This window comes from Octopus sinensis, linkage group LG9 (assembly GCF_006345805.1).
Source record: "Octopus sinensis linkage group LG9, ASM634580v1, whole genome shotgun sequence".
Lineage (NCBI taxonomy): Eukaryota > Metazoa > Mollusca > Cephalopoda > Octopoda > Octopodidae > Octopus > Octopus sinensis.
This window is the reverse complement of record NC_043005.1, coordinates 3,430,397-3,448,166: the sequence shown is the minus strand read 5'-3', so window position 1 is coordinate 3,448,166 and position 17,770 is coordinate 3,430,397. Positions and strand designations below refer to the sequence as shown.

Below are 17,770 nucleotides of genomic sequence, written 5' to 3'. Positions count from 1 at the left end.
GGCACCTGTGCAGGTGGCACGTAAAAAGCACCCACTACACTCACGGAGTGGTTGGCGTTAGGAAGGGCATCCAGCTGTAGAAACATTGCCAGATTAGACTGGAGCCTGGTGCAGCCTTCTGGCTTCCCAGAACCCCGGTCGAACCGTCCAACCCATGCTAGCATGGAGAACGGACGTTAAACGATGATGATGATGATGATGTATATGTTTGTGTGTCTGTGTTTGCCCCCCCAACATTATTTGGCAACCGATGCTGGTGTGTTTACGTCCCCGTCACTTAGCAGTTCGGCAAGAGAGACCGATAGAATAAGTACTAGGCTTACAAAGAATAAGTCCTGGGGTCAATTTGCTCAACTAAAGGCGGTGCTCCAGCATGGCCGCAGTCAAATGACTGAAACAAATAAAAGAATAAAATAATGTGACCACTTGCTTATCAGGTAATTTGTAAGTTCGATTTTCTTTTCTTTTTTTTTCTGTCTGTCTGTTTAAGGATAATCAAACCAAATGATCATCATTTTGAGCCCCTCACCCAATGAATATTTCTGCCAAATGTGATGAAAATCCATTCAGCCGTTTTCCAGTAATTTTGCAAACACACAGACTAACAAAGACATGTGATTACAATACCCTGTTTTCGCTTATGGCGTGCAGGGTAATAATTTAGTGCTAACATATTTAATGCAGAAAACTAACTACAAATAAATATGGAGTCAGAAAGCAAATAAAAACCAATATTAACCAATGACCGGTGTTATTCATTTCACTGGCAAATCTGAAAAGCAACTTTAGAAATGCTTTGGTCTTAGCTTATCCTCCTCAACAAAGTACAATCTTTCACAGTAGGTGCCTGTGGGGAGATGAATCACTTGCTTAAGAAATGGTAACATCATTGATTGCTTCACAATATTGCAAGTTAACCTTCTGATACCAACCTGACAGACACTGCCTCTGGTTCTCTGATACAAACTTCCTGTTTTAAAGTGATCTCAAAAACCTTCCAACGAAATTTCTTGTTCATTTACATTCCAAACACTAGCTTAATGATTTCAACATTATTTTGCTAAATTCTTCATTATTTTCAATATCAATTCAAATAAAATAAGGTGTTTTGTTAGAAATATGATAACAGAAGGGTTAAATATATTAACACTAAATTACCTATTAATTACAATAATTAAGATAAAATATAAAAACAGTTCTAAATTTTTCAGTGTGGAGTACAATGCCTACAAGAGCTCTGTAGACATAGTGATGAATTCTTAACAATGTCACAAAACAGATGTCAATCTTATTTAAATGCCTTGAATTACATCTTTCCATCTTTAGAAAAGTGAGGAATGCATTGACTAGTTTAGTGTTAGGTAGACTGTGGCTAAAACAAAAATTGAAGGATCATGGTTGGAATGCCTTTGATTATAGGTCTGTTCAATCAGGGCTGACTTGAAGAACAACAATAACACTTCTAATATGTAAATGTCTAAATTTAAAAAAAAATTTTTTTTTATTTCATTTAGAATATCCTATGACTGGTGGATAGAATCAGAAGAGTGTATCCAAACACCTTGTGGTATTTGCTTAGTTACTAAATTCTGGTCCACTTTGCCTTTTGTCTCTCCAATAAAATATGTTTCTGACTAAAATAAATACCAGCAGTGCTCCAGCATGGTCACAGTCTAATGATTGCATCCAGTAAAAACAAAATAAAAGAATATATATGCTGGAATGGAAAAAATATCTCTATTTCAGAGTTAAAGTTTTCAAATAGGACTGTTGTGGTTTAGCTCTGGTAAAAACCAAAAAAACAACAGACGAATGGTTGGATGAGTTGCTCAAAGAATTCACTTCTAAACCATACAAATGTGACTGAGTTATGTGGAAGGAAGCAGTTTGTTGAGGACAACAATGGATGAATTTACAATATTTTGGCTTCGCAGATGCCCACCTCAACTGACAAACCTCTGTGAAAGTTATGAAACACTAATAAAATTAATTACCAATTTCAAGCAGAGGTGAACAATACGTACCCCATCCCATTTCGCGTTTTTCCTCTACAGATTCCAATATGGGGTAGGAGGGGAGTAATTTTTGTAAAAAAAGATTGCAATTTCAGAAAAAGATTTTCTCAGAAGGAGGGAGTGGGGTTAAATTTCGAAATGCCGTGAAAACATTACAATCTGAAGATGGAAAAAAAAAAAGGCAAAATGAGATGGGGTGCATATTTTTATCCCTCTGCCCAGTTTCAGATATCAGTGTAGTTCACACTTACCTTGTACCCCTAATATCTGCATATGCAAATGAGCCAAACCACAAGCAATTGAAAGGGCTATTTTGATCAAATCTTGTTTTGTAATAACATTCTTGTTTAAAAAATCATAAAGTGAACCATTTTCGTGATAATCAGTAACCAACCACAATTGAGTCCAGGTACCATCATCTGAAAAAGAGAAAACGTTTTTTGTTTTAATATCAGATTGAGAAATTTATTTACAACAGCATCTGGTATCATTGGTAAATGGGCACAAAGTTGTAAGGGAGAAGTCTGTTATTGATTTGAACCTACATTTCAGAAATGAGTGTATTTTATTAATATTGGAAGAAAGGTAAAGTTAGAATGTAAGCGAGGAGGAGGACACACAGTTTTAATTATATTTTGGCTTCTTATCTTTTTGACAACTCTTTTCCGTGGCTGCATGGATTCCGTCCCCATCCCCATATAGTACGTGAATTTAGACGGTTTAAATTTGTGATTATTTCCTATCGTAAATGGGCAGATTTGATGTCTTACTATAATGGGCGTTATGTCCGCCTCTGTTTCTTCCCTCTTCATGGCCAGACACCTTTTCTTACTGTTTAATTAATTCACTCGTGAAGGAGAGGCTGTTCTTTCTCAAGAAATACCGACCCATACAGAGTTATGTCCCTTACTTAAGGCAGAATTCTTATAGAAACCAGCCTCTGGCGAGCAAACCTCACACAAACTCAGGGCAATTGTGTCAATAATAATAATAATTTTTTATTATGGCACAAGGCCAGCAGTTTTTGAGGGAGCAGGTTGGTCCATTCAGTCGACCCTAGCATTTGACTAGTATTTTATTGATCCTAAAAGGATGAAAGGCAAAGTTGACTGTGACAAGATTTGAACTCATAATGTCAAGCCAAAACCTCCGCATGGCATTTTCATGCCAACTTCCAACAATTTATTGGACCAGTAATCTTACTATAATCGGCATTGTGTCTGTCTGTTCTCTCTTTACACTCAAACGGCTGAACCAATGGTCACGATGTTTTTCAGGATTACAAAAGAGGTAATCAGAAAGGTTTTTAGCAGAAAAAAATGTGAACAAGTATAATTATTTAGTGGATATTGAATTTTGTATTAATAAATCATCGTTTTTTTTTTTGTTAAAATTTCAGTGACGAGAATTAACCCTGGATTCCGTCCCCATCCCCATACAGTTCGTGAATTTAGAGGGTTTAAATTTGTGGTACTATCCCTTTATTTCCTATCATAAAGGGGCAGATTTGATGTCTTACTATAATGGGCGTTATGTCCTTCTCTGTTTGTTCCCTCTTCATGGCCAGACAGCTGGACCAAGGATTTCAATACTTTTGGGGATCACAAAGATGGTCATCAGGAAGGCTTTTAGCATTAAAAAATCAGAAAGTATGATTATTTCATGGATATCGATTTTTGAATTGATAAACCCCCTTTGCATTATTAAAAATTCACCAACCATGAGTAACTCTGGATTTTCATCATATAGTTCGTGGCCCCATTGTAGATATAAAGGGGATCGTGAGGATGGTTAATAGCGAAAATAAAATGGGAAAAGTGTGTGTCAGTATATAATGTGTGTGTGTGTGATTATGAAGTGGTTATTGGAGTGTGTCAGTCTTGAGCAGGATTCAAAACAGCTAATCGAAGAGGCTGTTGTTTAAATCTCAGTTCTGTCAATCAAAATAACCCATAGTACCAGAACATCCAGACACTATTCGCATAGAACAGTGAGAAGTAAGTCTTAGTTTGATATTTTGCAACCTTAAAGATTCTGCTCACACATTCACAGCAAACAAGGCACCGGGCCAGACTTTAGATTGTGTAGGAGTATTTTTACTCAGTCCAATGTTTACACTCAGCCAGTCATATATTGCAATGAGTAGAGCAACATCATCGTCATCGTTGTCGTTTAACGTCTACTTTCCATGCTGGCATGGGTTGGATGGTTTCACTGAGAGCTGGCAAGCTAGATGGCTGCACCAGGCTCCAATCTGATCTGGCACAGTTTCTACAGCTGGATGCCCTTCCTAACGCCAACCACTCAGAGAGTGTAGTGGGTGCTTTTTATGTGCAACTAGCATAAGGGCCAGTCAGGTGGTACTGGCATCGACCACACATGAATGGTGCTTTTTACGTGTCACCGGCACAAGAGCCAGTCAGGCGGCACTAGCAATGACCATGCTTGTATGGTGCTTTTTAAGTGTCACCAGCACGGGACCAGTCAGCCGGTACTGTCATCGACCACGCTTGAATGGTGCTTTTTATGTGCCACTGGTATGGGAGCCAGTCAGGCATCACTGGCAATGGCCATGTACAAATGGTGCATTTTATGTGAAAATTAGTATCAACCAAACAGAAAATATCATCTACAAAGAAGTTTTGTAATCATATTATTATTGAAAGGAATACAGTTCATAATTTAAATAAGGAACTTTGTGAACTTTGAATGTGTAAGAGTATAAACAAGCGTAAAATAGTGTAAACAACTAAAATAAAAGTATATCTAAATAACATTTTTCTCTTAATACTTTTTATGTAGTGGTCGAAGAAAGTTCTGGCTTTTATTAGGAGTGGTCCACATAACCATTCATGATACAGGGGCTGGGAGCCTATTTCAGTTTGGGAGTGAATCGTCATCACATCTCCCTTAGTCGCAAACACATGCCATACAGCTGCAATAGAATGCTGTATCACCAACAACAATGTGATTTCTCTGAGACATCACCCAGTAATCTATCAAAGTCCGTTTACACATTTCTCAATACATACTGCTGTTATGACTTCCTTCCCTCGTGTTATGCCTCCATCGTAGACAGGTGGATTTACTAGTAATAATAACTGAGAATGTAAAGGAATGTAACTACCACCAGGCATTTTACTTGTTGCTCTACTATTTCTAACACTTGGAATGCCCATCAACAGTAATAATAATAATCATCATCATCATTGTCAACATCATTTAACGTCCACTTTCCACGCTGGCATGGGTTGGACGGTTTGACTGAGGACTGGCAAGCCAGAAGGCTGCACCAGGCCCCAGTCTGATCTGGCAAGGTTTCACTCATTAGACTGTGACCATGCTGGGGCACTGCCTTGAAGAATTTTAGGTGAACAAAACAATTGAAATGAAATAAATGATAATATATTTATTCAGTTAAACATCAGTGAGATGAAATATTTTTCAGTGATTAGAAGACTCCACAGTAGTTGTTGATAGCTTTTGTTACCCAGGCAACCTAATGGAAGATGACGCTCTAACACTATAGTAACTACCAAAAGATTAGGATGGAAAATTTCAGGGAGCGATTAAATTCTGATGTCATCATCATTTAAAGTCCATTGTGCATGCTGGCATGGGTTGGACGGTTTGATCAGGGTTGTTAAGGTGAGGGGGCTGGTTTCTACGGCTGGATGCCCTTCCTAATACCAACCACTCCCAAGAGTGTAACAGATGCTTTTATGCGCCACCAGCACTGGTAACAGTTGCATAACACCAATATCTACCATGACTACAATTTCACTTGGTTTGATGGATCTTCCTTATCAAGCACAGCATATTGTCAAAGTTCTCAGCCATTTGTCATTGCCTCCATGAGGCCCAGCACTTGAAAAATGCTTATTACATGCCACCAGCATGGGTGTTAGTTCCATGACAGCAGCATGGGTGCCACTGACACGAAACCAGCATTGGCCACACTGCTTCTTAAAAAAAATTTTTTTTTTAATAAAAAAAAGGGATTTTCGAAAGAATTTCTTAAGCTGCCACTGAGACTGAACCAGTATTTACTTTACCAAAATCCAGTTTCTTACCCTTATTATCAGCTCCAACAAAACCAAGAATGTTCTCATGACGAAGCATCACTGTTTGGTAAATTTCAGCCTCACGAAACCACGAACGTTCATCTCGTGAGGAGAAGATCTTCACCGCCACCGACTCACCCCGCCACTGTCCCCGCCACACTTCACCATAACGGCCTTTTCCAATAATCTCTATGAGCCGTATCTGTCTTGCTATGGTTCGCTGAACAAGGAGAGGAAGACCTGCAACAAAAAGAGGGGATTGCATCGTGACACAACGAACAAATAAGGGTCGTTCATACTGACACACAAAGCTTTGTGGAGAAACAGGATGTGATAGATTGAATTGACACCAGTATATAACTGTTAGGGAAGGTATGTGGTTAAGTGGTTAGGGGTATTCAGATCATGATCGTAAGGTCGTGAGTTCAGTTCCTAGCAGCATGCCGAGTCCTTGAGCGAGACACTTCATTTTCACACTGCTCCAGTCCACACAGCTGTCAAAAATGAGTTGTACCTGTAATTCACAAGGGGACCAACCTTATCACGCTGTATCACACTGAATCTCCTTGAGAACTATGTTAAGGGCATGCGTATCTATGGAGTACTCAGCCACGTGCATGTTAATTTCACGAGAGGGCTGTTCTGTCGATCAAATCAACTGGAACCTTTGTCATCATAACCAGTGCCAGTTTGGTTTTACCACACAAGAGACAAGCCAACAGTTTCATCACTTGGGACACAGCACACTGACATAGAAGCTATGACCTGTCCAGTATTGCTTGCCAAGTGACCAAAGAACTCTATAACAGAAATACTGGGAGTTGCTAAAGATCAACACCACCTTTTAAATTTTGGTCAATTGAAATTTCAGAAAGTTCTCTCTCTCTCTCTCTTATCCCTTGTGAGACTTCATCAACACAAAATAATTTTCTTCTCATTCTAGCTACAATTTCAACTGATTAAAAATTATTTTGCACTTACCACCGATATATAGCAACATGCATGTGAAGGCATGTGGCCTAGTGGTTAGGGCATTCGGCTCATGATTGTAAGGTCGTGAGTTCAATTCCCGGCGATGTGTTGTGTCCTTGAGCAAGACATTTTATTTCACGTTGCTCCAGTCCACTCAGCTGGCAAAAGTGAGTAGTACCTGAATTTCAAAAGGCCACCCTTGTCACACAGTGTCATGTTGAATCTCCCTGAGAATAACATTAAGGGTACATGTACGTGCCTGTGGAGAGCTCAGCCACTTGCACGCTAATTTCACGAGCAAGCAGTTCCCTCGTAGCCGACGGAGTGCTCCCTATAGCAACAGGCACTGAACTATTTGTTCAACATGCTCAAGTCATACAACCACCAACTTCATCATCGTTTAACATCCGCTTTCTATGCTAGAATGGGTTGGATGGTTTGACTGAGGTCTGGCGAACCAGATGGCTGCACCAGGCCCCAATCTTGATCTGGCAGAGTTTCTACAGCTGGATGCCCTTCCTAACGCCAACCACTCCGAGAGTGTAGTGGGTGCTTTTCACGTGCCAGTCAGGCAGTGCTGGCAATGGCCTTGCTCGAATCTTTTACACATGCCACCGGCACAGGTGCCAGTAAGGCAATGCTGGTAACGATCATGCTCGAATGGTGTCTTTTATGTGCCACCAGCATGGAGGCCAGATATCTGCTCTGGCAACAATCATGCTCGAATGGTGCCTCTTAAGTGCCACTGGCACGGAAGCCGGTTAGCCGCTCTGTCAATGATCACATTTGTGCCTTTTCTACAATAGCAAACAAAACTTGCTGAAGCAGTTTTATGTCACTACCAATAATTCATTTCCAACTTAGGTATTTAATCCGTCAGTCTTTCATATGGTGAGCCATAAAACAAAAGGAGATCTTTTTACAGTAAACATTAGCACTGTCTAAATCAGTGGTTTCCAACCAGGGTCCACAAGAACCTTGGGGGTCAAGAGTTTATTGAAATAAATTTATGTGCAACAAATCGGTTATACTTCTACAATATACAACATATTCTAAGAATTTTCTCATGAAATTCCTAACGATATCATCATCATCATCATCATCATCATCGTTTAACGTCCGCTTTCCGCGCTAGCACGGGTTGGACGGTTTGACCGGGTCTGGGAAGCCAGGGGCCGCTCCAGGCTCCAGTCTGAATCTGGCAGAGTTTCTACGGCTGGATGCCCTTCCTAACGCCAACCACTCCGTGAGTGGATTGGGTGCTTTTTACGTGCCACCTGCACAGGGGCCGGAGGGTCCGGCATCGTCACGATCGGATTCGAGCATTTTAACGTGTCAGCGGCACGGGGGCAACGAGGTCCGGGGTACTTTGGGGATTGGGGTATTTTGGGGATCCGGGGTACTTTGGGGATCCGGGGTACTTAGAATGGGTAGGGGGGTACTTAGAATGGGTGGGGGGTACTTAGAATGGGTAGGTGACGAGGCGGGAGGGTACTAAAAGGGGATGGTCGGATTGAGGCAGTGTCAGGAGGAAGCGTAAGATCGGTGGGCAGTTGATGAGCTATGGCGCTAGCAGCTTGTCTTAAGCATATGAGGAGAAGTGGTAGTGGGAGGAGGAGGAGGGAGTAGGGCGTACCCAGTGTAGATGAGTAAGGTGTATCCGGTGTAGATAGAGAGACGGGGTATACTGGTATTGGTGGTGGGGGGGGTGAGAACAGTGTTCAACGGTATTGGTGGTGGGGGTGAGAACAGTGTTCAACGGTATTGGTGGTGGGGGTGGGGGTGAGAACAGTGTTCAACGGTATTGGTGGTGGGGGTGAGAACAGTGTTCAACGGTATTGGTGGTGGGGGTGGGGGTGAGAACAGTGTTCAACGGTATTGGTGGTGGGGGTGGGGGGGCGGGCGCACCTCCAATGACTGAAAGATGGGAAAAAGATGGGATTACGGCTTGAGGCAGCCTGCGGTTAAATATTGTAGAGAGAGAGATAGGAAGATAAATCAAGTTATGGCGAAGGCTTGAAAGTATCTTAAAAAAGGTTAAATTTTCGTAACAGTGTATGAATAAACGTATTAACAACGAATAAAAAATATAGTAAGATAAATTTTTTAAGAACTTGCTGCGGTCATCGAGCGGGAGTTGAAATTGAAGAAGAAAGTAGTTGAACTGGGAATTTAAATTGCAGAATCGTAATAGTAATAGTAATGGCGGTTTTCAAGTTTAGCATATGAAGAAGAAGAGGAGGAAAAAGAAGACCGCCAATGACTGAAAGATGGGAAAAAGATGGATTACGGCTTGAGGCAGCCTGCGGTTAAATATTGTAGAGAGAGAGATAGGAAGATAATCAAGTTATGGCGAAGGCTTGAAAGTATCTTAAAAAAGGTTAAATTTTCGTAACAGTGTATGAATAAACGTATTAACAACGAAAAATTATAAGTTTCTCTTTAAACATTAAATAGTTGTAAGGGTCCAGCAGAGTAAAATAAGGATCAAAGGGATCCATAGGTATAATATGGTCGAGAATCACTGGTCTAAAAGGGGTCAAGGTTTTCCCTCTTTTCAGGACATACACAATATCAACACACAACCGGGAAAGTAGAGACACACATAACACTCATACACAAACACACCCACACACATAACACTCATACACAAACACACCCACACACATAACACTCATACACAAACACACTCACTATGGCTTTCCAAACTGTTTCTGCCAACCATTTCCAGTTTCGAGGCTCTAATAGGAGACACAAACTTCTTAGCCACGTGACAATGCCTGCTGCCTACCCTTACACACACGCAAATACATATATTACACACAAACATACACACTACACATACAATTACATATACATGTGACACACACAGACACACCAAAACTACAAATTACATCATCATTTAACATCCATTTTTCCATGCTGGCATGGGTTGGACAGTTTGACAGGAGCTGCAGCAAGTGCCAAATGTCAGTTACGGCACGGATTCTACAGCTGGATATGTTGGTGGTGGTGGTGGTGGTGGTGGTGTTTGTGGAGAGTACACATACACAAATAGCAATAATGATAATGCTGATGATGATGATGACTATCATCACCATCAGCATCATCATAAATACTATCAACAACGAAGAATAAAACATCAAAAATGTCCAAACTGACCTGAACCGGAACCAGAAGGGGACCAGTCTTCAATAAGACTTCTCAGACTGCCACATTGCATGGCCTGGAAGCGGTCAACTGTGGAGTTAGCAGGCAAGTAGATCTGTGACCGGCGTTGGCAGAAGTAGATGAATGCAATAAGCAGCAACAGAAGGATCACTCCAACACATATTGTGATGACTACGGTATTAGTTAGGTCCATTCCTTCAGATCCACTTCTTGCTGTAACGAACAAGTAAAATTTTGATTTCAAATTTTGGCACAAGGTAGGGGTCGATTACACTGACCCCACTTTTTTGTGACTGGTACTTACTTTATCAACCCTGAAATGATGAAAGGTAAAGTCAAACTTCTGCAGAATTTGAACTCAGAACACAAAGAGAGTTGAAATGTTGCTAAGCATTGTGCCCAGCATGCTAACAATTCTGAAAGCTTGCCGACTTCACACAAGTAAAATATTAGTTGAGGAAATGTATTAGGTTGTCAAGAAAGTTCTTGCAGTTTTTAACCTTTAAATTCAGATGCACATATCTTGGCTGCATTCCGGTGGCCATGAAGTCATTGAAGGCGTGTTTGGCATCGTCTTGGTTTATGAAGCATTTCTTATGCAGGAAGTTGTCAAAATGCTTGAAAAAGTGGTAGTTGGTCGGCAAGAGGTCTGGTATGGCGGATGAGGCAGAGTTCTGTAGCCCAATTCGTTCAACTTCTGCAGGGTCAGTTGTACGACATGCGACCGAGCGTTGTAGTGGAGAAGAATTGGTCCTTTTCAATTGACCAATGCTGGCTGTTGTTGTCGGAGTTTCTTATGAATTTCATCCATTTGCTGACAGTACTTCTCTGCCATAATGGTTTCGCCTGGATCCAAAAAGCTGTGATGGATGAGACCAGCCGCAGACCACCAGACAGTCACCTTGACATTTTGGTGCAACTTTGGCTTTGAGAAGTGACGTAGAGCTTCGTCGGCGTCCAACCACTGAGCTGAGCATCACCGGTTGTCGTAAAGAATCCACTTTCCATCATAAGTCACAATCTGGTTGAGAAACGGGTCATTCTTGTTGCATAAAAGAAGGGAAGACGACACTTCAAAAAGTATTTTTGTTTTTCCAATCTCTTTCAAGTGGTTGGAAATTGTCATACACGTTACATCTAATTCAGAAGCAAGCTCTCAAACATTTGTGTGTGGATTGGCTTTGACTAAGGCTCTTAGTTGATTGTTGTCAGCATCTGATGGCCGACCACTACGCTTATCATCTTCAAAACTCCCGTCACCACTACGAAATTCCTTGAACCACCATAGTGCTGTACATTCATTAGTAGTTCCTGGGCCAAATGCATCACTGATATCGTGAGCTTGAACTGGAATAAGAAAATTGTGCGAATTTGCTTTTTGTCCTTGTTGTATTCAACATTCCGGAAAAAATGGCCTAAATTATTCAAAAAGTAAAAAAGTAACACGATTAGATAGAGTGAAAAACGGGCTTTAAAATGATGTATAAAGTCAAAGTAATTTAACGAAAATTAATTTGAAAATACATCATTTATAACCAAAATTAAAAATTCCACAAAAACTTTCTCGACAACTTAATAGATGGCAACTATTTATATAAGAGCTATGTGGCTGTAGTGTGTGTGTGTGTGTGTTCCTCTTATGTTGTAAAGTATACATTGAAGAGACAGATGAGAGCTATCCGTATAAGAATTATGTGGCCGCATGTGTGTCTACATGCACCTGTGTGGTGGTGCTGCTGCTGAGGAGAGCACAGGTAAGGTGGGCAGGCCACTTTGTTTGAATGTCTGACATGCAACTCCACAAGAGACTGTGTTACAGTGAACGGGTGGAAGATACGTGCATGCAAGGTGGGCAGAAAAAGTTCTTTAAGGACACACTCAAAGCCTCAGTGAAGAGCTTTGGGATAAATCACAACACCTGGACAAAGCAGGCATGTAACCCCCCTACCTGGCAAAGCTGAACCAACAAACAAAACAGGAGCGCAGGTTGCAGAGGCACAAATCCAGCGCCGACTCCTTGCCTTCCATTGCGGCAGGCCACCAGTGCCTCACCTGCAGTGGAGCCTTCCCAGCACGCATTGGACTGAGGGACCACAGCCAGACACCCTATGCTCTGTCTTCTACAATGTGATATTTTGGGTCATTATTGATAACAACAGACAAACTAATTAAATTAATTAATGTGTGCATATTCATCTGAAGCTGTCATGCATGCATGGCTGTTAGATAGGAGAAAAAATTAAATTTGTAATGTTTATATGCCTACTATGTAGGTTTGCATATATATATAATATATATATATATATATATATATATATATATATATATATTATATATATATATATATATATATCATCATCATCATTTAACGTCCGTTTTCCATGCTAGCATGGGTTGGACGGTTTGACCAGGGTCTGGGAAGCCAGATGGCTGCACCAGGCTCCAGTCTGATCTGGCAGTATTTCTACAGCTGGATGCCCTTCCTAACGCCAACCACTCCGTGAGTGTAGTGGGTGCTTTTTATGTTCCACACACACACACATATATAATATAATATATAAGGTTGTCCCAAAAGTTTGTAGAAAGTCTTGGAAAATAATGGTCTTTATTTTGAGGAATAATTTTTGTTGTTTTTATTAGTACTTGGCGAGTAAAAATTCAATTTTCGCAAGTGTTTACGAACTTTTGGGACAACCTAATATATTACAGAGATGTACTTGCATAGCAAATGACCTGATCTGAGATCGTGTGCTGAAACAAAAACAATTGCAGTGTGGGAGGTGTTTATAAGTCATTTAAAAACACACAAAAGCCGTTAGATTCACTTCAACATTTAAATTTAATTTGCCAAAATATTTTCATGACGAAAGAAGCCGCAACCTGTTCACTGACAAAATTCCATGCTGCAGCATGCAATTTTGTCAGTGAACAGGTTGCGGCTTCTTTCGTCATGAAAATATTTTGGCAAATTAAATTTAAATGTTGAAGTGAATCTAACGGCTTTTGTGTGTTTTTAAATGACTTATAAACACCTCCCACACTGCAAGTAAAAAAATGTTCTGTAAATAAACTGTCCAAAAATATTTCAAGATCTGACAATACTTACAAGGATCTGGTTTGTATGGTTCAAGAACAGGGTGGAGTTTTTTGTTGCAAAATGCAGAGTCCGAGCAACAAGATATGTTCCAGTCATACTTTCGTACATTACTGTTCTCACAGAAAAACGGTCGATCTTTGGGCACTGGCTTATGATGGCAACTAAACAAAAGAAGGAAAGTACTCAAAATAAAAGAGACAGACAGATAAAGAGGGGAATTATAAGCAAGAAAGAGAGAGTTGAGGAACCCGCTTAACTGTTTAGCATTCAGTTTACTCTCTCAACTGTAATGCTGATTTATTCGTATTCTTTTGAATTAGCCATGGATTATCTTGGAGCTTTGAGATTTCAATGATGTGATTGTACAGTTTTAGAATGACATTGTAGGGTAGGTGTGAGAGGCCAGAACCAGTTGGGTTGAACATAAAACAAGTATTTGGCCCGCATATGACTGCTTTAAATGCCAATAGAATAATCAAGAAACTGTTTTGAAAACTCTATTAAATACACAGACGTGTGCATACATGCACACACACACACATATATAAAGTTACATATAATGTAATTTACGCCTTACAGTGCCTGTAAGGTTATATTCTTTGATTACTGACCTTAGAAACTCTCAAATTAAAAAAATTGACACAACCATAAATTTGTTGAAATTGTTTAGCCCCAGGTCAGCCCTAATCAAGCTGACCTGTGATTAAAGGTATTCCAACCATAACTACTCCATCATTATACAAAGCAGGAACTACACGACCACATAGGTCACTCTCACATTGACCACAACTAGTCTAAACTTATTATTTCTGGCTACTACAAATACTTTATCTCCCTATTTCTCTGCCAACAACATATCTACTCTAGTCATAAATATTTAGTCTCCTGCCTGGGCTTGTTCTCACCACCTCTGTCAATGTATAGTGCAATTAATTTACTTCTGTTGTTGTTGCTGTTGTTGTTGTTGGTGGTGGTATTCTACCTGTATAAGATAAGGACTAACAAAACACAAACCTGTCTGTATAGGTAAAACTGTCATTCCGTTGGTTACAACGGTGAGTGTTCCAGTTGCTCTGGTCGACAGAACAGACTGCTGGTGAAATTACCATGTAAGTAGCTGAGTACTCCACAGACATGCGTACCCTTAACATAGTTCTCAGGGAGGCTAGGCTGGCCGTTTGAAATGCAGGTACAACACGTTTTTGCCAGCTGAGTGGACTGGAACAATCTGAAACAAAGTGTCTTGTCCAAGGACACAATGCACTGCCAGGTATTGAACTCATGAACTTACCATCTTGAGCTGAACACCCGAACCACTTAAGTATGTGCCTTCACTATTTATAGTACTAAACTCACTCCCCTTCCCTATTCTATATTTGATTAATCATAATTTCTGTTCAAAGGTTGTCCCCCACCCCACCCCACTGCTTGCTTCATCAGAATTACTAATTAGCATAACGACATGTTATCATTACTAACCAACATGTAATTTTCAGCAATTAAAATTTTTTGGCTCACTACATTATCTATGCTAACACCTGCTTTACTCTCTCTCTCTCTCTCTCTCTCTCTCTGCTGTGTTAGCTTCCATTTTGCCATTTCTTATGGATTAGATAAGGTTTTGCAGAGACAGAAATGTCTATGGCTGGATGCTCTTCCTCACCTGTTTCCACACAACACCTCACCCCCACCCCCAGTCTACCGTATGACAAACAGCCTGGATGTGCATTCATGAATGACTGCAAACAATACCATTTGTAGGAATGGTGGTGCTGTGTTACCATTCATGCCCAGATTAGAAGGGATATGCACTCAGTCACACACACGCATGTCTATGGGACCAGTGCAGGTGTTGCTTTTGTGCTGAATAAAAAGCAAACATATTGGCATCACATGAAAAGCACCTGTACTGATGCTGCATTTAAAAGCACCTGGTGCACTCATTAGGCAGAGTATCCATCCACAGAAACCATGCCAAAGCAGACAACTAGAGAATGGTGCAGCCCACCAGCTGGCCACCTCTTGTCAAACTATCCAACCCCATCAAATGACATTATTTCGTTTCAAGAAATAAATCTTTCAAAAACGATGCTGTCTATTTACTTCTGAGCCGTCTATGTATATATATTGCAGGTTTTTCCTAGTTTCTGCTGACAAAGTTTCATCCCGAAAAGCTAGAGTGCAGGACACCAGTCAAACCCCTAAGCATGTGGTTCCAAAATGAGCTATATCTGGACCTTTGAGCCTTGCATGAGCAGTGATAACCAACAGTTTCTCAACTGTATTTATTCAAGGGACAAAAATAAATTCTGCAGGCACAGATGCATATACAAAAATACAGATGTGCATCTGTTTGCACACTGACGTAACATAATGTATTTAGTAACGCTTTAGATACAAATAATTAAACAGGTATCAAGTTGTTGGATCAGGTAATGAAGGTCACGGAGAGGGTCATAGCCAAACTAATTAGGGAAAGAGTTAGTTTAGATGAGATGCAGTTTGGGTTCGTGGCAGGGAAAAGCACCACTGATGCTATATTTCTGGTAAGACAGCTGTAGGAGAACTACCTAGCCAAAGATAAACCTCTGTACCTGGCTCTCGTAGACATGGAGAAAGCCTTTGACAGGCTCCCTCGATCCCTTATCTGGTGGTCAATGAGAAAACTAGGGATAGATGAATGGTTAGTGAGAGCTGTGCAAGCCATGTACAAGGACGCTGTCAGTAAGGTGAGGGTTGGCAATGAGTACAGTGAAGAATTCCGGGTAGAGGTAGGGGTCCACCAAGGTTCAGTCCTCAGCCCCCTCCCATTTATAATAATCCTCCAGGAAATACCAGAGGAATTCAAGACAGGATGCCCCTAGGAGCTCCTCTATGCTGATGACCTTGCTCTAATTGCTGAATCACTATCAGAACTGGAGGAGAAGTTTCAAGTGTGGAAACAAGGATTAGAATGGAAGGGCCTTAGAGTCAACCTAGCTAAAACCAAAGTCCTAATAAGTAGGAAGGCAGGCAAACCACAAATCCCTTCAGGTAGTTAGCCCTGCTCGATCTGTAGAAAAGGCGTAGGTAGAAACTCTATAAGATGTACCCAGTGTAAGCTATGGACACATAAGAGGTGCAGCAACGTCAAGGGAGGGCTAACTAGGAAGATAGTTTTTGTATGTGGCAGATGCTCAGGAGCAATAAACACTGAAAATGCGCAGAGAGCAACTTCCGCCACATTCCAGGGAGAAAAACTAGAAATAGTTGATAGCTTCTGTTACCTAGGTGACCAAGTCAGTAGCAGGGGAGGGTGCACTGAAAGTGTAGCTGCTAGAATAACAATAGCCTGGGAAAAGTTCAGAGAGCTCTTAGTTCTGTTGGTGACAAAGGGCCTCTTGCACAGAGTAAAAGGTAGACTGTATGACGCATGTGTATGAACAGCAATGCTACATGGCAGTGAAACATGGGCCATGACTGCTGAGGACATGCATAAGCTTTCAAGGAATGAAGCCAGTATGCTCCGATGGATATGTAATGTCAGTGTGCACACTCAACAGAGTGTAAGTACCTTGAGAGAAAGGTTGGACATAAGAAGCATCAGATGTGGTGTGCAAGAGAGACGACTGCGCTGGTATGGCCATGTGGCGAGTATGGATGTGGATAGCTGTGTGAAAAAGTTGAGGGAACCTGTGAAACATGTAGACTCAGGAAGACCTGGGATGAGGTGGTGAAGCATGACTTTCGAACATTGGGCTCACCGAGGCAATGACTAGTGACCAGGACCTTTGGAAATATGCTATGCTTGAAAAGACTCGGCAAGCCAAGTGAGACCATAACCTTGTGGCCTATGCCAGAGGTGTAACCAGTCCACTTATATAATGCGTACCTTTCCTCCATTGGACACTAAACTCTGCTTGAGAAGACCTGTTGAGGCAAGTGAATTTGAAATCAAAATCAAATTCAATGCCTGGCATCCATGCCAGTGGAGCGCTAAGAGTGCCATCCAAGCGTGATCGTTGCCAGAGCAACAAACTGGCTTCACACACCGTGCCGGTGGTACATAAGTAGCATCATTGGAGCGTGATCGCTACCTGCGTCGCCTTACTGGCACTTGTGCTGGAAGCATGTGAAAAAACATTCAAGCGAGGTCATTGCCAGTGCCGCTGGACTGGCTCCTGTGCAGGTGGCACATAAAAAGCACCATTTGAGCATGGCCGTTGCCAGTACCGCCTGCCTGGCTCTCGTGCTAGTGGCACGTAAAAGCACCCACTACACCCTCGGAGTGGTTAGCATTAGGAAGGGCATCCAGCTGTAGAAACTCTGCCAGATCAGATTAGAGCCTGGTGCAGCCATCTGGTTCGCCAGACCTCAGTCAAATCATCCAAACCATGCTAGTATGGAAAGCGGACGTTAAATGATGATGATGATAAGTATTAGTGTCAATATGATAGACTAAAACCCTTCGA

The 17,770-nt window shown here is 41.2% G+C and overlaps 1 protein-coding gene across 1 annotated transcript in view; it reads right to left on the bottom strand.

Moving 5' to 3' along the window:
• The window catches only part of LOC115215699 (TGF-beta receptor type-1-like), a 75,351-nt gene that overhangs the window by 8,640 nt on the left and 48,941 nt on the right, over positions 1-17,770 (bottom strand). The window contains exons 3-6 of the mRNA XM_029784981.2: positions 13,329-13,480; positions 10,214-10,435; positions 6,089-6,319; positions 2,267-2,434 (exon numbers count right to left, since the gene is read on the bottom strand). Of these exons, the coding sequence (XP_029640841.1) occupies positions 2,267-2,434; positions 6,089-6,319; positions 10,214-10,435; positions 13,329-13,480 (773 nt within the window). The remainder of the gene's footprint in view (positions 1-2,266; positions 2,435-6,088; positions 6,320-10,213; positions 10,436-13,328; positions 13,481-17,770) is intronic.